This window comes from Cydia strobilella, chromosome 4 (assembly GCF_947568885.1).
Source record: "Cydia strobilella chromosome 4, ilCydStro3.1, whole genome shotgun sequence".
Classification (NCBI taxonomy): domain Eukaryota; kingdom Metazoa; phylum Arthropoda; class Insecta; order Lepidoptera; family Tortricidae; genus Cydia; species Cydia strobilella.
In genome coordinates, this window is record NC_086044.1 from 10,063,872 (window position 1) to 10,083,288 (window position 19,417).

General features: G+C 36.9%; 1 protein-coding gene across 4 annotated transcripts in view; it reads left to right on the forward strand.

Annotated features, from left to right (window-relative positions):
- Positions 1 to 17,556, forward strand: part of LOC134740963 (sodium/hydrogen exchanger 9B2-like) — a 72,632-nt gene extending 55,076 nt beyond the window's left edge. For all 4 annotated transcript variants that reach the window (XM_063673638.1, XM_063673639.1, XM_063673640.1 and 1 more), the window contains 11 exons: positions 266 to 357; positions 6,033 to 6,132; positions 6,633 to 6,781; positions 6,888 to 7,119; positions 7,463 to 7,632; positions 9,662 to 9,876; positions 12,059 to 12,230; positions 12,794 to 12,948; positions 14,243 to 14,407; positions 14,587 to 14,797; positions 16,301 to 17,556. In XM_063673638.1, coding sequence (XP_063529708.1) covers positions 266 to 357; positions 6,033 to 6,132; positions 6,633 to 6,781; positions 6,888 to 7,119; positions 7,463 to 7,632; positions 9,662 to 9,876; positions 12,059 to 12,230; positions 12,794 to 12,948; positions 14,243 to 14,407; positions 14,587 to 14,797; positions 16,301 to 16,491 — 1,852 coding nt within the window. In that variant the 3' untranslated portion in view covers positions 16,492 to 17,556. The remainder of the gene's footprint in view (positions 1 to 265; positions 358 to 6,032; positions 6,133 to 6,632; positions 6,782 to 6,887; positions 7,120 to 7,462; positions 7,633 to 9,661; positions 9,877 to 12,058; positions 12,231 to 12,793; positions 12,949 to 14,242; positions 14,408 to 14,586; positions 14,798 to 16,300) is intronic.
- Positions 17,557 to 19,417: the final 1,861 nt, after the last annotated feature.

The following is a 19,417-nucleotide window of genomic DNA, read 5'->3' on the forward strand; positions in this document are numbered from 1 at the left end:
ATGATACGAAATAAGAAATAAACGAAAAACTAATGAGACGGGCGATGCTGATACCAAAAAAACACACTTAAATACGAAGACTTGTTTTACCTAATATGAACACAATAGGAGCTGAATTTCCGCTTCAGTAAAATAACCTAACTTTAAATTTATTTTGTTGAAGTTTATTGATTCTTGTCATTTTCAAACAAAATATTAAATTAAAACTAGTACCTAGTTGTTTAGTACGTACTTTATTCAACTAGAAATGTAATGTTTTCTAAAGGAATGGCCGCGTGTCAAGTCAAGCGGAGGGGCCATCGCGGCGAAAGAGCAACCTCCACAATGCTATGGCAGGAGACTTGGATACATCTTGGGGTAAGTAATGTGCTTTTTAATGATAATTGAAACTTACTTGCTGCCTTAATCATGTTATCAGATGCCAAAATATTGAAGATAAATAATTGCATCTTTTGATTGCAATTTTTATACACGCTAACGTGAATGAAAGGCAAAGAGAGAAAGAGAGAGATGAACAAGTTAGGACATATAATGTAAAAAAGTTAGCTGAAGCCCCTCTTGCATGTAACTGTGTACAGTTTACAAAAAACACGTTAAGAGTCCCCGGCAAACGGCCGAATTTCACCTTCCGATACAAACGGAGTTTCGTTCTCATTTTAAAACTTCGTGTTGGATTGTAATAAAACTTTGCACATACAATGAAATGAAGTATGTATGTTGTACAGTTCCAGATTATAAAACAAACGAAATAGAGAAAAAACAAGTTTGATATGAAAAACTTAAATTCGCTGTATTTTTTTACTAAGGTATCTGAAGCTATATAGATAGCCAATTAATTACAGACATAGATATACCTTATCCTATTGTAAGTACTAAGTTTTAGAGCAAACTAGCTACTCGTTTTAAAATGGGAGCGTAACTAGGTTTGTATGGAGAACCGAACTTGCCGCCCTTGCCGGGGACTCTTGAATAGATTACTTAGCATTGACAACTATTTCGAACTCTTTAATTTATGAAAAATAAATTTATTAATGTTGGAATTTATTGAAAATAAGGGTTGGCAAAACTAGATAGTTTTGATAGAGATACCGTAGGGAACACTAACTTCACCAATATTTATGTGCCCAACTTCGCCCAAGTAAAATATTAAAATAATAATTTTACCAAAAAAAATACTCAATGGATTCACAATAAATAAGAGCTGCGTAAAATAAGTTTATCCAAAAATAAAAATTGTAAAATAACCTGACTTCTTCACCCGTCCCCAACTTCGCCTAAAACTTTTTCTAACTCCTAAATGTTGAATTAAATAAGTACAAACGGCCATGCCATGATACTAGTTATACCGAAATTATGTTTTTTTTATGTTAGCGAAGTTATGTACTAAAGGCGAATTTAGAGTATGTATCTTTGCCAACATGCTACAGACTTATTTTCAATGAACTGCAACAATGATAACGAGGTTTGTTCAAAAAAACTTCTTAGCCAGGTAAATTATGAATCTGCAAACCTTACGTCATAATTCAAATAAGGAACGTCTATCAAACACACATTACTTACACAAGCAACAGGGCCTTTAGCTAAGTTTTTAGGGTTCCGTACCTCAAAAGGAAAAAAACGGAACCCTTATAGGATCACTCGTGCGTCTGTCTGTCTGTCCGTCTGTCACAGCCTATTTTTTCCGAAACTACTGGACCAATTAAGTTGAAATTTGGTATACATATGTAAGTTTGTGACCCAAAGACGGACATGTAACGGAAACAAATTAATTTTAAACATGGGGGCCACTTTTGGGGGGTAAATGAGAAAATTAAAAAATAAAGTTTTTCAAACTATATTGTGTTACATATCAAGTAAAAGAGCTCATTGTTTGGATCTAAAATATATTTTTTTATTATTTTAGGATAAATAATTTGGAAGTTACTCAAGAAAATAGGCAAAAAATTACCATTCCCCCCTTTATCTCCGAAACTACTGGGTCTAAAATGTTGAAAAAATACACAAAATAGATTACGGGAAAACCTATTAGAAATGTGCAGTCAAGCGTGAGTCGGACTTAATTAGCTAGTTTTTGATCCGACCCCTACGGGTATTTTAAAGACATTTCACTCACGTTTCACATAAAAAAATACATTGTTTAAATTGTGTAATGTACGGAACCCTTGGAACGCGAGTTCGACTCGCACTTGGCCGGTTTTTACCTATACTTGACTTCTAAACGTTATATGAAAATTGGAAATAAATCTTACGACATCCTAATTGATGTATTTATTCTGATTATTAGAAATGGGCAAATATTAAAAACCGTTTGAATTTGTCACAAGTCCGATATTTTTAAAACATAGAAATAAAACCCATTTCTAGAAACCCATATCCAATGAAGCTGAACATAACAAACATAACAGCGGAAACAATGCGTACTTATACTGGCTGACCGCAGCCTCTGAACAGTAATTATTTATGTTATTGAAGTCTTTCAATAACATGTAACTAGATTTACTTTTGTGGAATGCTTTAATATATTTTTCACCATACTAGTTCGGAAAGGCTCTTTTTATTCCTCAATAAACCTATTAAAAAAACGCCTAAAAAAGGATATAATAAAAAATGTTTTTCCTTTTACATATATGCGCTAGCAACTGATATGCTTAAAATCGGTGCCGAACCAAAAGTTAAAAACATTTGTTAGCATAGCAATTCCAACCCTGGTGCGATTCGATAAGAAAGAAAGAAAGAAAGCTAGGTACATTCTTTGCTTGGGAGTATTATTGACCGGTATTGTAACCATGCTTGGCACCGACCTTAAACATAAATATCAGTTGCTAGCACACATAAAATTGATAATATGAAGTTGGTCAAACCAAATTGTCACATTGTCATTAGATAAGAACAAAAAAACTATACTCATCCTTTTCTTTTGGATGCTAGTACTAGTGTAAGACAAAGATAGTATGATTCTCTCTGTCTATGTTTGAAATCGCCCTGGTCATACGCAGAGAACGAACGAGTTGCACGATCTGGAGGTTGTACACAAGTTTGTGTACCTGGGATCCCAAATAAGCGACGATGGTGAATGCGGCCAAGAGGTGGTTAGAAGAGCACAGATGGCCAAAGGTGCGGTGAAAAGACTCGAGAAAATATGGGAGAACAGAAGCATAAACCGCAAAACAAAGGTCAGACTCATGCGGACCCTTGTTTTCTCGACCTTGTGCCCCGAAGCCTTTTTGGCACAGACATCAGCTGAGCCACCTTCCCTTTCAATTAGTTTGTAAGCATTATCGTGTACTTTTATTATGTACCTATGTTACAACTTCTTGAATAAACGTCTTTTATTATTATTATTATTATTTGTATCTCGTATAAACTCACGGGTATATACATCCCGGTCATTTGATAGGCGTGCGTGGGGATACAGATCCAACACGTAGAGGCCCTTTGGAGAAGTTTGCTGTTATGTAATACACCTGCTAGAACTCATTCACGGGTACAAATAGATACCCGTAAATCGGTCCCAACAGGCGTAAGGGCTATTATATAGGTAAATACAGTGGAAAAGAGTGCCGGTTATGGTATTGAAGTTTGGCTGGTTAAAAGATTGGGCTATTGCTGAGAGGTCCGGACACCTGCCATAACAATGTATGTACACGTTATCGAGGCAGGTGGTGACTCGCCGCCGACTAGATGGGCCCCTGAAACTGCCGTCGTGAAGACGACCAGGAGCAACACCAGTGTGAGCGGCTCAGGGGTGTCGAGAAGTGTGCGCCGCTTTCTACCCAGTAGCTGTTACCAGCCACTGGGCCAACTCGCATCTTATGCATCTTTCACTTCCACCCCTGGAGCATATAGCTCTAGCGACTCCTCTCTGGACGGCCAATGAAGGCAAGCCAGAGCTGAGAGTCCTGCAGGTCCCCTGGGGTCCACTCCGACCGATGAAGACACGCCGGAGACGGAGACCCTGACCGACTCTCGGGAGCACTCGGGTCCGTGGGGTCGTTACTCCCCAACAGCTCGCCACAAGCTGCCCTAATTATTATTATTATTATTATCTTTTTGTACGCGTCCGAAACCTGGACCATCAAAACCGATACCCGTTCCAGGATAGATGCGTTCGAGATGTGGTGCTGGCGGAGAATGCTCCGGATTTCATGGACTGAACGCCGTACAAATGCGTCTATTCTCGACGAACTTAACGTTACAACGAGGCTCTCCACTGTTTGCTCCCAACGTGTACTTGGTTTCTTCGGTCATCTGAGCAGGACAAGGCCAGATAGCCTGGAAAGGCTCATAATTACTGGCCGCATGGCAAGGAAGCGTAAGGATGGACGTATGGCCACGCGTTGGGCGGACAGAATAACATCAGTGACAAACGCCACACTGCAGGCTAGCATGCACTGGGCCCAAGACAGAGCGGCCTGGAGAGCACTGGTGAAGAGTGTCCACACTTGTCACGTCCCTCAGCCATGAGGTTACGACAAAGAAGAAGAAGAAGAATGTTTGAAATGAGACAGTCCTTTGACAAACTATAATTTGATTATTTTATCATTTTTGAAGTCGGTTTATTTAAAAAAAAAATGTTTTTAGGTTTAAGTTTCCGACCGACCTACCGGTCTACGTTTTAAGTTTCAAGGTCTGGGTTATGGTCTGGGATAGTTACACAAATCTCTGTTTTGACATTTTGCTGGGACATCAGTTAGCCGCGACCACGACCAGTCAAACCTGTGTCAAAAGCTGAGGTAACAAACACAAAAAATACGGGCGAATTAATAACCTCTTCCTTTTTTGAAGTCTGTTAAAAAATAGATGCATTTTATCTACAACAGTGGTAAAGTAATTTTATGCAAATTTAGAGTTATTTCCTCATGTTGGCCGATAAAATGGAATTTCAAGTGAATACTTTGAATGATAAATATTTAATAGCATTCATTTGATCCATCAAATCCAAATGAACGCTATTAAATAGTTATCATCATTCAAAATCATCACTCAAAAATCAATTCCACCAGCCAACATAAGGAAACAACTCAAAATTTGCATCGCATTACTTTGTCGCTCTTGTGGAAAAAATGCAACTTTTTCATCAGTTATATTTAGGCCTCATCATCGCTTTCAATAATGACCCTAAATAATAAACCATTATGGACGTTATCTCTCGTGAGCCCTAATATCCAGTATCCTTAACTTTCAGAAACAGAAGAGCTTTAGCTTCTAATGAGTTTAGGTACTTTATTTTCAATAAATCAACATACATATATAATATACATATATGCATTATTATTATTAATTTGTTGCATTGTTCTTTACTTCGGATTCTTACAATAAGTATTTTGTACAATATACAATACAAATACAAAATACAAGATAGTTTTTATTGTTTTTACACATAATGCACAAAACATAATTGGCTGTGTGTGTGTGTGTGTGTGTGTGTGTGTGTGTGTGTGTGTGTGTGTGTAGGATTCATAATAGTGCCTCTGCTTCTTCGTAATCTAGTGTCAGCCATGATCTTACACTATCTCTACACCTGAAGTGTGGCATTGGGTAGATGTTAAGTATTTTATTAACTGCGTTATATATCTTAGCCGATTGAGTCGGAAATTGGCGTTGGGTGAATTTTGATTTGGTGGACGGAATAGTAACTACATTGGGTATTCTCCAAGTATTGGGTATTGCACAGTATCATTCATAAAATCCCTAGTCAAAACCTGTCCAAAATATCCAAAGGCCAGGTACAACCTGTATGTATAATACTCCTAAAACTTACTGAATGTACTTATCCGATTACTTAATCGAAAGTTGAGTGAACGTAACTCTTGCATGCTAAGTTTTAGTCGTTCTTAAAATAAACAACGGGTTCCGAGTAACGGAGAATTACTAGAGTTAATAACGGCTGCGGGTGTAGGAACGAGCAGATGTCTTTGACGACACTTGACGGTTCACATGACATGAACAATACGACAATACTACATTAACTGTATCGATTGCCATCACTGTATTCGCTTTAGTCTCGAGTAACGCTTGTGTCTGCTCCTTAGATCGACCAACGCACATCGAAGGAAGATACAAGAAATATTCAACGACATCCTCTATTTATTCCAAAAAAGCATTATCGCAGCAAAGTGAACACATAGAAAGGTGAGCATACGTACCGTAAAATGGGGTGAGTAGGAGCAAAACTGACATACAAACCTCGATAACATTTTATTTTTACATATGCAAACTGAATGGTGTATAAAATAATTGGTCCGGACGTTTGTATTTTAGTTTTTATTTTATTTTGGGTAGTTCCATTTTATAACTTTGACGATAAACAGGAAAAACCACCTCACCCCGTAGTCCCTCGTAATTGAGGTGAGATGGGTTTTCATACAAAGGTGATTTTGGAAGATTGTTGGATCGATTTTTTTTAATTATGAGTATAGCTCCATTTTAAATTGGAATACATTATTTTTGTAGCAGTAGCCCTAAAAACCCATCTCACCCCCCTTTCAAACCTTCTCTTCCCATTCATAGCCCAACTCTACCCGCGAAACCTATTCACCCCATTTTACGGTATTTTCAAATGAATATTAACAGTGACTCATACTCACTCACTCAGTTTTGATTCTAGGCTACAACGTTATGATTGCTTTTAGGTCGTGGTGGTACGCTTGTTGTGCAAAGTGCCATCAAGAAGACTCCGGCATTCCCTCGTGGGAACCTCCTCATTGGCAGAAGATATGTCCATATCCGCTATGTCCATCTTACCGGCAGTTCGCGCAGACCTTATCAGTATTCATCATTGGTAAATTAAACCTTTACAATTTTTATGATTCGATCGATTAATACTACTTAGAAAGTTGTGTGTGTGTGGGGTATTTGTAGGTGGTAATATAAGTGTTTTGGTGCAGGCATATTGGTGTGGGCGGGTGTATGGATCATCATGGGCGACACCGTGGCGCCCGGCGGGCAGCTTTTCACGCTGACAGTGCTCACCATCGCGGCCTACTTCGGCGGCTGGCTGATGGTCAAGATAACCACGCTCCCGGCGCTCATAGGAATGCTTATCGTAGGAATTATTATGAAAAATGTTGGTTTTGTCCACTTTGATGAAGAATACCAAAAAGTCTGCTCGTATATAAGGTTCGTCAAATGTTCCTTACCTACCATTAGTGTTGATAGTCTTAGCAAGCAACAATCTTTTTGCTACATTGGTAACATTATGCAATAAACTTGGTAATCATTCCAGTGCAAAAAGATATTGACCTGCAGGCGTATTTTTTGGTCCTGCTTATCGCGTCCGTAACATAGAGCGCTCGTCTCTTAAATACTATCACGCAGTGTCAGAAAGTAACGTTTTCTTTGTCTTTGTCCATATTGCATAACCATTATCATGTTGCATAATCGTCAATCAAATTTATCTTAAAAATATACATACGCGTTAGAGACAAATTATTATAACTTATTCCATGTTTATCTATTGCAGGAAAATAGCTTTAACGATAATTTTAACACGAGCCGGCCTGGATCTGGATCCCGTTGCCATGAAAAAGTTCTTCTTTACTGTAATTAAACTGGCTTTGATACCGTGGACCTTCGAGTGTGTTCTGTGCGCAGTGTTGGTGCACTTCTTGCTGGGGCTACCTTGGGATTGGGGTACGTCGGTCATGATTTCATGATTACTCCTAATAATCTTACCTGATATTTGCACGATTGTATAAAAACTTCCTAGATCCTTTACACATGGCCTATAACCAAGACAATCCACTGAACCAAGACATGAAGCAAAATTTGAATTGTTATACATATTTAAATGGACTGGGTCTTTAATAGAATTATCTTTATTTAAACGATGCCAATGTTAAATTGGCTTAAGTAAATTTTCTTAGTAACTGACCTTGTGTAAACACTGTATTACTTTCAGGGCAAAGAGAAAGCCTGATTCCACATATAGACTTGATTTGTAATTGAAGGGTTGTAATTATGTACCTATAGATGTAATTAATACTCGTAGTCAGAAACAACCATCGTTTACTTGCCTCATTGATTTATTATTATTTATTATTTACAAAAAAATAATTGACATGCTTAACGCATACATAAGTAATATACGTGGGCTATGGTCCCATTTAATATGATAATATTAGGTAAGTAATGAATTGCCTCACGCTCTTCTGGACTTGAAAAAGAGAAAAAATGTTTTAAATACTTTAATCTAAGTAAATAAAAGCAACAATCACATTCACATCATTGATAGTTGTTTATGAATAAAAGATTTGATATGCGATTGATTTTACATTACAAAATAAGATACATGAACCTTAGCAAATTCTGAATGGAATTTCATCTATTTATACAATTCTAATTTTGTTTAGGATAACATTCTCAACCAAATGTAATCTATGAAGGTTTTTTGATATTATTTCATTTTCATGTATTATCTTAATACCTATATACTCGTACCTCCCGGCATTTCTTGTATGCCTACTACGTATAAATCAATTTGAGACCTACGTAGTTTTAATTTGGAAACTGTTTTTTACTCAATAGAACTAATAGATTGAAACTGGGAAACTCCTTTTTTTTAAAGACGGTGAAAATTTGTAGAATCCATACTTCCATTGTTCCTTCAGTGATCCTTAGTGCAAAGAGATAAGTTTTAGGTACTAAATGGTCAGTTTAAAATGTAGCTATTTGTGACGTTTCAGCCAAAAGGTAACACATTGTCGCTTGTCGATAAGGTTGATTTCTAATTGAAGCTATATGGAAATAGCGCCTTACTGACAAGCGTCAATAAGTACCCTTTTGGTTGAAAATGGCACATTTATATTTTTTATATATGTTACCAGCCAAACCCGGTTTTAGGACAAACTAGTTATTCCTAGGTCAAACCAGTTCATCCTTTATGCGATGGATAAACCGGTACAGACTAGGCTAAACTGATCCGTCCTAAGGCCGATAGGAGAAACTAAATAGTTTAACCAAAGGCTGAATTAGTTGAGCCTAATATGAATAAATACACTTCAGGATAAACTGGTTTGGCCTAGTCTATACTAATTTTGCCTAGTCAAAAATGTTAAAGCGAGTAATAGGTCTTGATGTCGGCGGCTGATCGTAAGATCAGGTAGAACGTAATCTGTATTATGTTTTAACGGTAGTCACATTAAACCAATAGAAAGGTAGAATAGGTTCGTTAGGTTGTTTCAGATTTAAAAAAAAGGCTTCAGATGCCCGAAGGACAAACTGTTCAGAAATAGGAGCCCCGCGTAGCGGAATGAGACAAAGATTTTCAAATTTCACGATCTGCCTGATCTTACGATCGGCCGCCGACATCGAGACCTGTGCATGCGGGAAATCCCCATTCGTATAATTCCCTATTAGTATAGACTAGGCCAAACCAGTTTATCCTCAAGTGTACTTATTAATATTAGGCTCAACCAGTTCAGCCTAGATTAAACTAGTTTCTCCTATCGGCCTTTGGACGGACCAGTTTAGCCTAGTCTGTATCGGTTTATCCTATCGCATAAAGGATGAACTGGTTCGGCCTTGGAAAATCTAGTTTGTCCTAAAATCGGATTTGGGCAGCCATCGGATTGGGCATTTTGCATATACCTACATAGAATAAATCCACTGTACAAAATCAAACTAAACAGCTTATTTTCATAGACTGATGTTTCTATTGCAGCATTCCTTTTAGGATCGGTAGTAGCCGCCGTGTCACCCGCCGTGATTGTGCCTTGCCTATTCCGACTCAGAAACAAAGGCTACGGAGTATCTAAGGGCATCCCGACTTTGGTCCTCGCCGTGTCCGGAGTCGATGACGCTGCCAGTGTAGCCGTGTTCGGAATTGTCTCCTCCATCATGTTCTCTAGTTCCTCCATGACTATGAATATTATCCAAGTAAGTATCCCTTCAAGACTAATTTATTAGTAACTATTGACATGTTCATCATTATGTAGGTGTATTTTCTAACGACAGCCAATAATTACAGGTATACTATACCATCATCGAAGTTTGAATTAAGTATGTGACAAAGTTTTTCTATTCTCGCCCATAACCCATAAGTCCTAAGGTCCTATAACATAAACCTTCGATCGCCTATTCGAAGTTTACGAGCAATAATCGTTTAAATAGCACTTTAGGGGCTTAGCCGCGTCACAATCGTTCATAGAAAACGCCAAAAGAAATTTAAATAGGTACTGTATGGACAGTCAAGTCAAGAGCATAAATATATTTCCAAAGTTTCAAAAATATGTGTTCGCTCTTACACCTTAGACAATAATGTCGTGTTCACATATTTTTGCGATATTTTGGCCTTCGACTGGACAGGATCACGTGATTTTTTATTGCTTCTGACATCCAGATACGTTTTTACTTTTCGATCGACGTTTGTCGATATATTTATAATATAATTGACATCGTGGCTATACGACCCGGCCTCAGGTGCTTTTAGGGTTTCGTAGCCAAAATCAAAAAATCGCAAACATGTCACAGATAATAAAATTTACTCAGTAATTACGAGGGGCACACCGAAATTATGACCATAAACAAAACAGCATAACCTGGGGTTAACCGGTTAAACCTGGAGTTACCATGGTTACCAGTACAATTTGACACTGGGTTAACGGTTTAACCGCTTAACCCCGGGTTAGTGGCATGGTGCAAGTGGCGCTAAGTATATAGTTCTTGTTTTTCGAATTATTCTCTCGAAATTTTACATTGTTTCGAAATTACATTTTTTAAATTTTACGGTATTTACCAAAAATAATAAAATTATAATCTTAACTATACATTCTATATAGCCTGTCTACACTATCGCATTGGTAAACTGTAAAGATAGGTAGCTGTAAGATTTATTAAATAAATAAAATATATATACGTCCCACGCCCATGCCACATGAAGGGAAAGTACCTTAAATATTGTAGATAGAACATTTTACTGAAAGAAGACATTATTTTAATTTTAAAAACAATTTTAACTGCGTTCATAGATTTTTGAATAATTATACGTTTGAACCGGGAATCGAACCCGCTACACGAGAAAAAAATCATCCTGTAGCTTTATCATACCGATCGAAAGGGTTCATCAGAAGGATTATTTTTTGCTAAATAACATAGTGTCAGATATAAAAGGAAGATATATATGTAACCCGATTTGTAAGCTTCAAAGACGACTCAAAACTGTCAAATTAAATGCACGTTACGCTTTTTTACTCCACTCACATAACTTTGATCAAATTATATGCGATTAACATGTAAAATGTTTTTTAATACAGTTGCTCAAAAAGTGCTACTTTTCGTGGCTGTTTAGCGTGCGGAAAGTTGGTTTTCGCGAACTAGTGCTTTTTACTTTTCCAATTTTTTTTAATTTTTACTTGTTCCAATTCATAACTACTTATTGATGAGTGTTAATATTAGTTTCCTTTAAACGTCGTAATCGACATAAAACCTACTGTTAATGTAAGAAAACGAAAAATATGCATATTTCATATTTTATTACTTACCTCTTCATCATTATAAGTATTTTTAATGTTGAAAAACCGTTCTTAATAAGTTGTCTGAATGGAACGGAACGCCTGTCAAAGAAGAGGCGTATTTTCTTACTACAAGAATGTTTTAAGTTTCCAAAGGCAACATTCGATATTGTTTTTATAAATATACGATACACAAATAATCGTTAATGATGATATTTAGGTAGGTAATAATAGTACAATGTTTTAATATTTACAATTGTTTCTGTCTTATAGAACATGCATTTGAAAAAAAAACTTTCATTTAAGTGGGTTCAATAAAAAAATATTCTAGTCGAATAAAAGCTAGAAAAACACCACTTCATAATGTCAATGTCAATGATGTCACAGAATTAATAATATAAAAGTTTCGAATTCCATTCCTTACTTGTTGCTTTCTTATTTTTTCGCAACTGTATTAAAAAACGTCGTTCGATACACGTGCGGAAATGTCATTCTTCACTCGTCCCAAGTCTTGCCACTCACCTACGGCTTGTGGCAAGATATCTCGGTACTCGTGAAGTAATGACATACTTTCCGCACTAGCATCGAAATGTACTATTACTTTCCAGGGCCCCTTGAGTATAATTGTTGGAATCGTGTTCGGTGGAGCTTGCGGCTACTTGGTGAAGGTAGTGCCAGAAAAGAGCGATGCCTTTGTGGTGCCTCTTCGAGTGCTGATGTTGTTGGCGGGCGGGATAGTCTCGGTGATTGGTTCGGAAGAAATCGGATGGGGTGGCGCAGGTCAGTATTGCGTCACAATCAGAAGCACAATTTTTTTACTTGAAAAATTATTAGTTCGAAATTGTTTGGCGAGGCGCAAATCCGTACTTTTTTTTAGAAAAATACAAAAAACTTGAAAAAATATGTTTTTTGAAGTGAAGCCTTAAGAATAATGCTGTGTGAAGATATAAGTATGTAACTACTCGTATGTACCCAACGAGTAAAATCTATTAGAAACAAATTTTCTAAAATATGTTAAAAATGGCTCGTTAATACCTTTTTTATTTGTTTGAAACTTTGTAGTAAGTAATTAGTGGAGATAATACACGAAACGAGTAAATATATTTTTTCTCACCTCGCCAACTAGGAAAAGCGCTTTTTTCATTGCGCACAAATATGAAATAACCGCTTATACTCGTAAAACACAGAATTTAATGTTACCTAAGAATTAAAATCAATTTGGCTATGATACGCTAAGATTAATGCGCAAAATAATATTTGGATGTAACTTTATTTCATTTATAGCTGATAATTATTTTTTTAATCGATTTGTTGTATTACGTAATAACTTCGTTAAATTGCAGGACCCCTAGCGGTGATCGCTTTTGCCTTCTTCGCCGGTAAGAACTGGTCGGAGCAGGGCTGGGAGATGGAAGACAACCCTGTGGCGACCGCCTTCGAAATATTCTGGATGTTCTTCGAGCCCATGCTGTTCTCCATTACTGGCGCTCAAGTTGTGGTATGTGTCATTCAGGTCTTTGACGTACGCCTTGTGGCATCCTCAGTTACCACATTGGTATGTGTCATTCAGATCTTTGACCTACTCCCTGTGGCATCCTCAGCTACCACATTGGTATGTGTCATTCAGATCTTTGACATACTTCCTGTGGCATCCTCAGCTACCACATTGGTATGTGTCATTCAGATCTTTGACCTACTCCCTGTGGCATCCTCAGCTACCACATTGGTATGTGTCATTCAGATCTTTGACCTACTCCCTGTGGCATCCTCAGCTACCACATTGGTATGTGTCATTCAGATCTTTGACATACTCCCTGTGGCATCCTCAGCTACCAATGCTATAGTAATGGGTATGGAAACCTATCCTATACCCATTACTATATATATTATATTATATTTACAACCGCGAACGCTTAATGCACTTACACCGACAGGAAAAAAAAACCATTAGAACTCTCAATACTTGTAATGTTTAGTTTTAGTTATAATATTGTCAAACCTATTTTTTAAATATTTTACACCATTGTATGAAAGAGCGAATACACAAGTGTCAAACTTTATAGGAGGATTCGACACCCAGGATAAACCTTGTTAAAAAATAAACGAATTTTGATTTTTTTTTAATTACTCGGCTATCTTATTTGAAAAACTATGAAATCCTGTTCCGGCTCTGACTGCTCTGGCCCTCGAACCTAAAAGAAAAAGTAGACTCAATAATTGTGCTAGGGAAGGGAGACAATGTCCTCTAGGGAATCTCGCGCTTTTTCGATCTATATTCAAATATCGCGCGCAGCGTTTACCGCTTTTTAAACACTGACATATTAACTTTCTGTTTGCAAACAATAACTTAAATAATTATTAATAACAACGTGAAAGGTAGAGGGACTAGAGGGGGGTGTCTTTGCATATATGTACATATGTGTGGTCACCGAGATGGAGAGGGGGGTAAAAAGTTGTAAAAAATGGGTCACGTAGTATGGGTATGTTCCCCATCACTGCTGCCGTACAACTACTTATCCCACTACTGGGATAACCGTTAAAATCCTTTTATCAAAAAAGACCTTTTGTTAACAACATTGGTTACCTATGCAAGTACTTAAAAGTGTTCTAGGGAGTGGAGCAGATTCACTCGCATATTAGTTAATTAATTTAATATCTTTAACTCAACTCCAATTAACGCAATCGCCATATATGATAGAAAGCGAAAAGGAAATCATCAAATTAACTTCCAAAACAAACGCGCTTATAAGTCAGTAATAGTAATTACTCAAATTTCGTTTACAAATTTACAGATCGCAGACCTGGAACTGGACTTGGTGTTCGTCGGTGGAGGTATTTTAACTGGATGCATGATTCTTCGCGCCATACTTACTAGCACCTGCGCAGTGAGAAGTAACCTCAACATGAAAGAAAAAATATTCGTCGGTCTTTCTTGGATGGCCAAAGCCACCGTACAGGTACAACGTCAACTCAACGTACCTACTATTTTATGAAATTTTTAAATACTGGATCTCAGGTTTACAATTGGACCCTGTAGGTAGCGCTAAATCGCGTTTTCGATAATTTGAGTGGGAACATAAATAATAAATTCTGGAAAACAAACTAATATAAGATCCTATGTGTTTATCCTTAACAGGCTGCGCTCGGACCAGTTGCTATGGATTCTGTAAAAAAGATGGCGGAACTCGCGGGTACGCCCATCGATCCCACGTTGGAGAGATACGCGGACATTGTCCTGAATATCTGCATTCTGTCGATCGTGATCACCGCTCCTCTCGGGGCAATCGTCATCACACTCACTGGCCCTCGACTACTCACCAAGACCACTAAACCGCCTGTATTAGAAGGTAAGCCGCGCTTATCATTCTGTTTTGTTATACGAATACCAAGTGGACGGCCATTCTATGCCTCTCGTGATAACATTATTCGATTTCTTTGCATAACATACTTCTATCACATGCATCTCGTTAATTTTTAATTAGTTTAATTATCCTTAAAATATATGAACTTATCATAGACCACGAAGGAACAAAATTTTCTACATTACTTAAGTAGGTACTTATAATTCACAGAAATTCGGGTTGGGGGGTATGAATACGAAATGCTGTTTTGGGCTGTTATAAAAAACAACCCAGCAGGTAGAGATATATTATTTCAAGTAAAACGGGACGAATGCCAATTGCCATTTTCATGGTTTATCGAATTTACGAACTACCTCGAAGGTAGCAAATACCTATAATATCTATTTTACTCAAATTTCAATATTCTACTATCCTCTTAAATAATACATGGATACTGACATCCTCGTCTATTCTTGGGCAAGGCTTACCGCAGCCAGATTAAAATTCAGGACTGATAATAAATTCTGAAACAATGAAATATAATCTGGTCACGGATTAATAAATCTGCCAGATCAAACTGAATAGGATCTAAAATATTTACGTTCATTGGATCTAAATATATCAGAGTTAATATATAAATCAGACAATCATGCTTTGAATTCACGCGTGTCTGCAGTGGCCCTAAGAATGGAACAAATATGAATTTTAATGTTTGTCACAGAACGGGGGTCCTGGCGCGCTTAGGGTTACCAGATGACAGGAATTTTCCTGACTTGTCACGAATTTTCGCTTTTTGTCAGGAATGCGGACGGGGCACGAAAATGTCAGGATTTTTTTTTAATTAAGAGACTTTTTTTATAAAGTACCTTTTTATTTACGTTAATTAATCCAAAACAAGTGATAAATGAGATCCACTCAATTTAATCAATATCTTCGTAATTATTAATTAACAAATCTTTGTAGGTAGACACTAGTCCCCCACCGTCGTCATCAGTGTCAGGAAAAATATTCGCAATTAAGGAATTTTCTCAGGAAAATCTTCGCCAAACTGCGAAACAGTTTGTTGACTAATGAAATACACCCAATTTATAATTTTATGCTTCTACTACACTAACCTAATTACTTATGTATTCCAAGCACCGTAAAAACAGGTCTCCTGTATGGATATTTGTATGACCCATCTTAACTGCTCCAGAGTGCATACTAATCTCTGTACATTAGCAGATGTGGAAGTATATAAAAACCAGCAGGTGACCTAATACATTTTTGTTTCTTAAAACAAAACTCTGCAATGAGCTTTATTTACCTTAACAGGATAGAGGGGGTCTGTGGTGGTGGTTGTAATCAAAATTAAAGTTTGACCTTATAGCTAAAAAGTTAGAAAAACATACTTATTTCTATTCGTCAATATTGTATAAAAGGATGCGATATCTCCTTTGGGTTTTTTTTCCGGAGTCCGGTAATTTAACTTTGAACACCGGCTAAAGTAAGTTTTTAATCGATCAACAGGCTGGCGTCGATCGCACCGTCCGTCGATCCGTGACATTTCCATCATCGACGAAGAAGAAGTGGCGGAGCGCGACGCGGAGGCCGACGCGCCGGAGTCGCCGGAGCCGCCGGCGCCCGCGTCCGCCTCGCCCGCCCCCGCGGCCGCCAGCACTCCCGCGCCCATCACCGTCCAGCCCAACAACCGCACATGACCGATCGACTCACTCTCTAATTAGCTACTAGAACATTGCTACTTTTTCGAACGATCGATATCGGAGGTCACATTAGTGATGAAATGTAGGTATAACGATGGATTATTTGCATCCTTTACCACCCCGACTCTTGCATTCGCCGGTTTCACCGCCGGCAGAGATTGGTAAGGACTGGAAATACCCACATGATGATATATCTAATTATCTACGAAACATATTTTTGAAATTTTACACTTGTTATATCATCAAGTACTTATTCCTATAATTCGCTACTTGTAAACAAAAACAATAATTCATGTTGTATATTTTATAAGATAAAACAGAGATTTTAATATTTTTAATTGCAACTATTTCTGAAGTTATCATACGTATATGTGTGAGCTATTATAGTGTATTACATATATTTAGAAGTGTGTTAAATCTTTATTTTTGTAACAAGATAAAGATATTTATTTCATTATTTTTTTAATATAGGCCTCGCTTTTAACAATATGTAGCAGGTACTGTAATTCTCTGTTTATTTTGTTTAAAAATAAAGTAGTTATAATATTACCTATTTATTACATAGATTCAAGTATAGGTACACTTTTAAATATGTAATCACCTGCGTAGGTGCCAATGAAGAAGTATTTTCACAGTATTCATAATGTATTGTAGATGAAAAAGTAATGTAGGTAGATTATTTGATTATGTACAAAGTACCGTTTAAGTGTAGAAATATTTCATCACGCTCTGAAAACCTGTAATGTATAATTTAGTGAGTATTAAAATGTGATTTGAGAAATGGCTTCAAAAACCGACTTGTAAATAAACTACCATTAAAGTCGTAATTATTTTGATGCATTTGGTACCAAATTACCAATACGTGTCGTAGGTACTCCTTAAATTATAGTGATATAGAATAGAAGATTTATGGTAATACCAATTATGAATTGTTATGGGACCATATTGTACTTATTTATATAATTCGTATTATTCGTTTTTGTAGGTAAGTATTATTGGAACTGTTACCTACGGAAACATTACAGTGATAATAACTAATTAGAATTATATTTATTGAAAACAGTTTTTGAGTTTAATTTTTTGGTAGATAAGGTGGTAATGAAACAAGGTATTGCTGATCTTAAAGCTACCATTTTATATCTTACTATTAGACTCAGTTTAAAGGTGTATTAAAATAAATACATATTTTTTTTCTATTTAAAGCTTTATTGTGGTTTCGTTACATATAATTGATATAATAGTGCGGTATAGTTATTGCACTTAGGCACTATGCTCCTAGATGGATAAACTTTTTCTCGTTACTCGTTGCCATAGTAATATTTTCCTAGATCACTTTTTCAAATCATAGTCTTAAAGAATTTATATTTCAATACATACATTTAGCGGTTTCCATAAACAATACGATAAAAATACGCAAATAATTGTCATCGCATATATTTATATAGGATTACAAACTTACTTGTGCAGTTATTAAATCTTTAAAACGTGACTGATATTGCAGTATTTTTAAGTTTTTATTGGCTTATAATACGCTAAAAACTAATTACCTTTCAAATTTGGAGCTTGTGGGTCTGCTCGAAGTACCTTAGAATTATGATGATCGTGAGTGAGTGTGTCAGTGAGAAAACTAAGGAACTTTGACATGCAATAATTCTTAAACTACATGTTAAAATTACATGTTATTGAGAATATATCTAAATCATGTTATGGTTCAAATTCAGGGTTCTAGCTTAAACTATGATAAAATTACAGAACGTTGAAAATGGCCTGAGTGGCTTCGAGAAAAGGATGGTACGGCCGTGCCTCTTTGTTTTGCTCGACTTGGCGGGGGCACTGTCGTGCCCACAGATGCATCCGGTCTTGTATCACATCCGATCTTAGGCGACCCTACCTTACCTTCTCAAGACTTTTTTAAAGACATTTAAAACTTTCGCGTTTTGAACACATATTAAAATTTAATTTAAATCACATTTAAAATCGGATCTTCACTGGTCGTGGTCGCGGCTAACTGATGTCCCAGCAAAATGTCAAAAAAGGGATTTGTGTGACTACCCGACGAAAAGTGTATTTAAAGTTTGGGGATGTCTACATCACATTTTTAAACCACCCACTACAATGTTAATTATTGTCAATGGTCCGACACGCAACACTCACAACATCCTCGCACACATCCGAAAATAGATCCCTTGGCTTTAACTTTTGGATCACTGGTCCCCAAGTTGCCGATAATTTAAAACCATCTTCTTCTTGATTTCAATCGCTTCTCGCACAACTCGAGGATAATTTTAAAGTAGACTAAATTTGCTACAATACGAGACCGAATTGTCTGTAGTTTCCGAGATAAAATTGGCATGTATAAGAACTCCTATTTAATGAGAAATGATTCCCAAATTTGTACCATATTTTTATCCTTTTAAAACAAATAACACCAAAATAATCATTTTTAACCCAAAAATTGTAAACGATCACCAAACTTAGAAGTCCATTTTAATGTGAAATTATAACCAATTTTTTTTATTTTGCTATCCTATTAAAGCAAATTACTGGAAGTCGGTTAAAAATGTGCAAATATTTATCATCTTGTTATTCCATTAAATTAATTAATCCACTTCGTCACTTTTTTCTAGTAGCATTTCGTTTCTTTTTTTTTTGTTTAGGTGGGGAAAAATGCAATTACGCATACCACTCGGGCACGGGGACGAACCTGAGTGGTTATGTGGGACTCCTTGTTTTGGGCTAATGGGCCCCCAAGTCTACCCACTAAACAACCCCCCCCCGTCTGCCGCCATTGTGCTGTAGCGGTGGGCTGTAGGAACGCTCGCGCTTTACTTCTACAGCACCACCAGCACCAGTCCGTGTTTGCCTCCGGAGGCCCTTGATGGCCTCGTTTCCTTATGGACCGTACCCAGTACGGTCGCCCTCT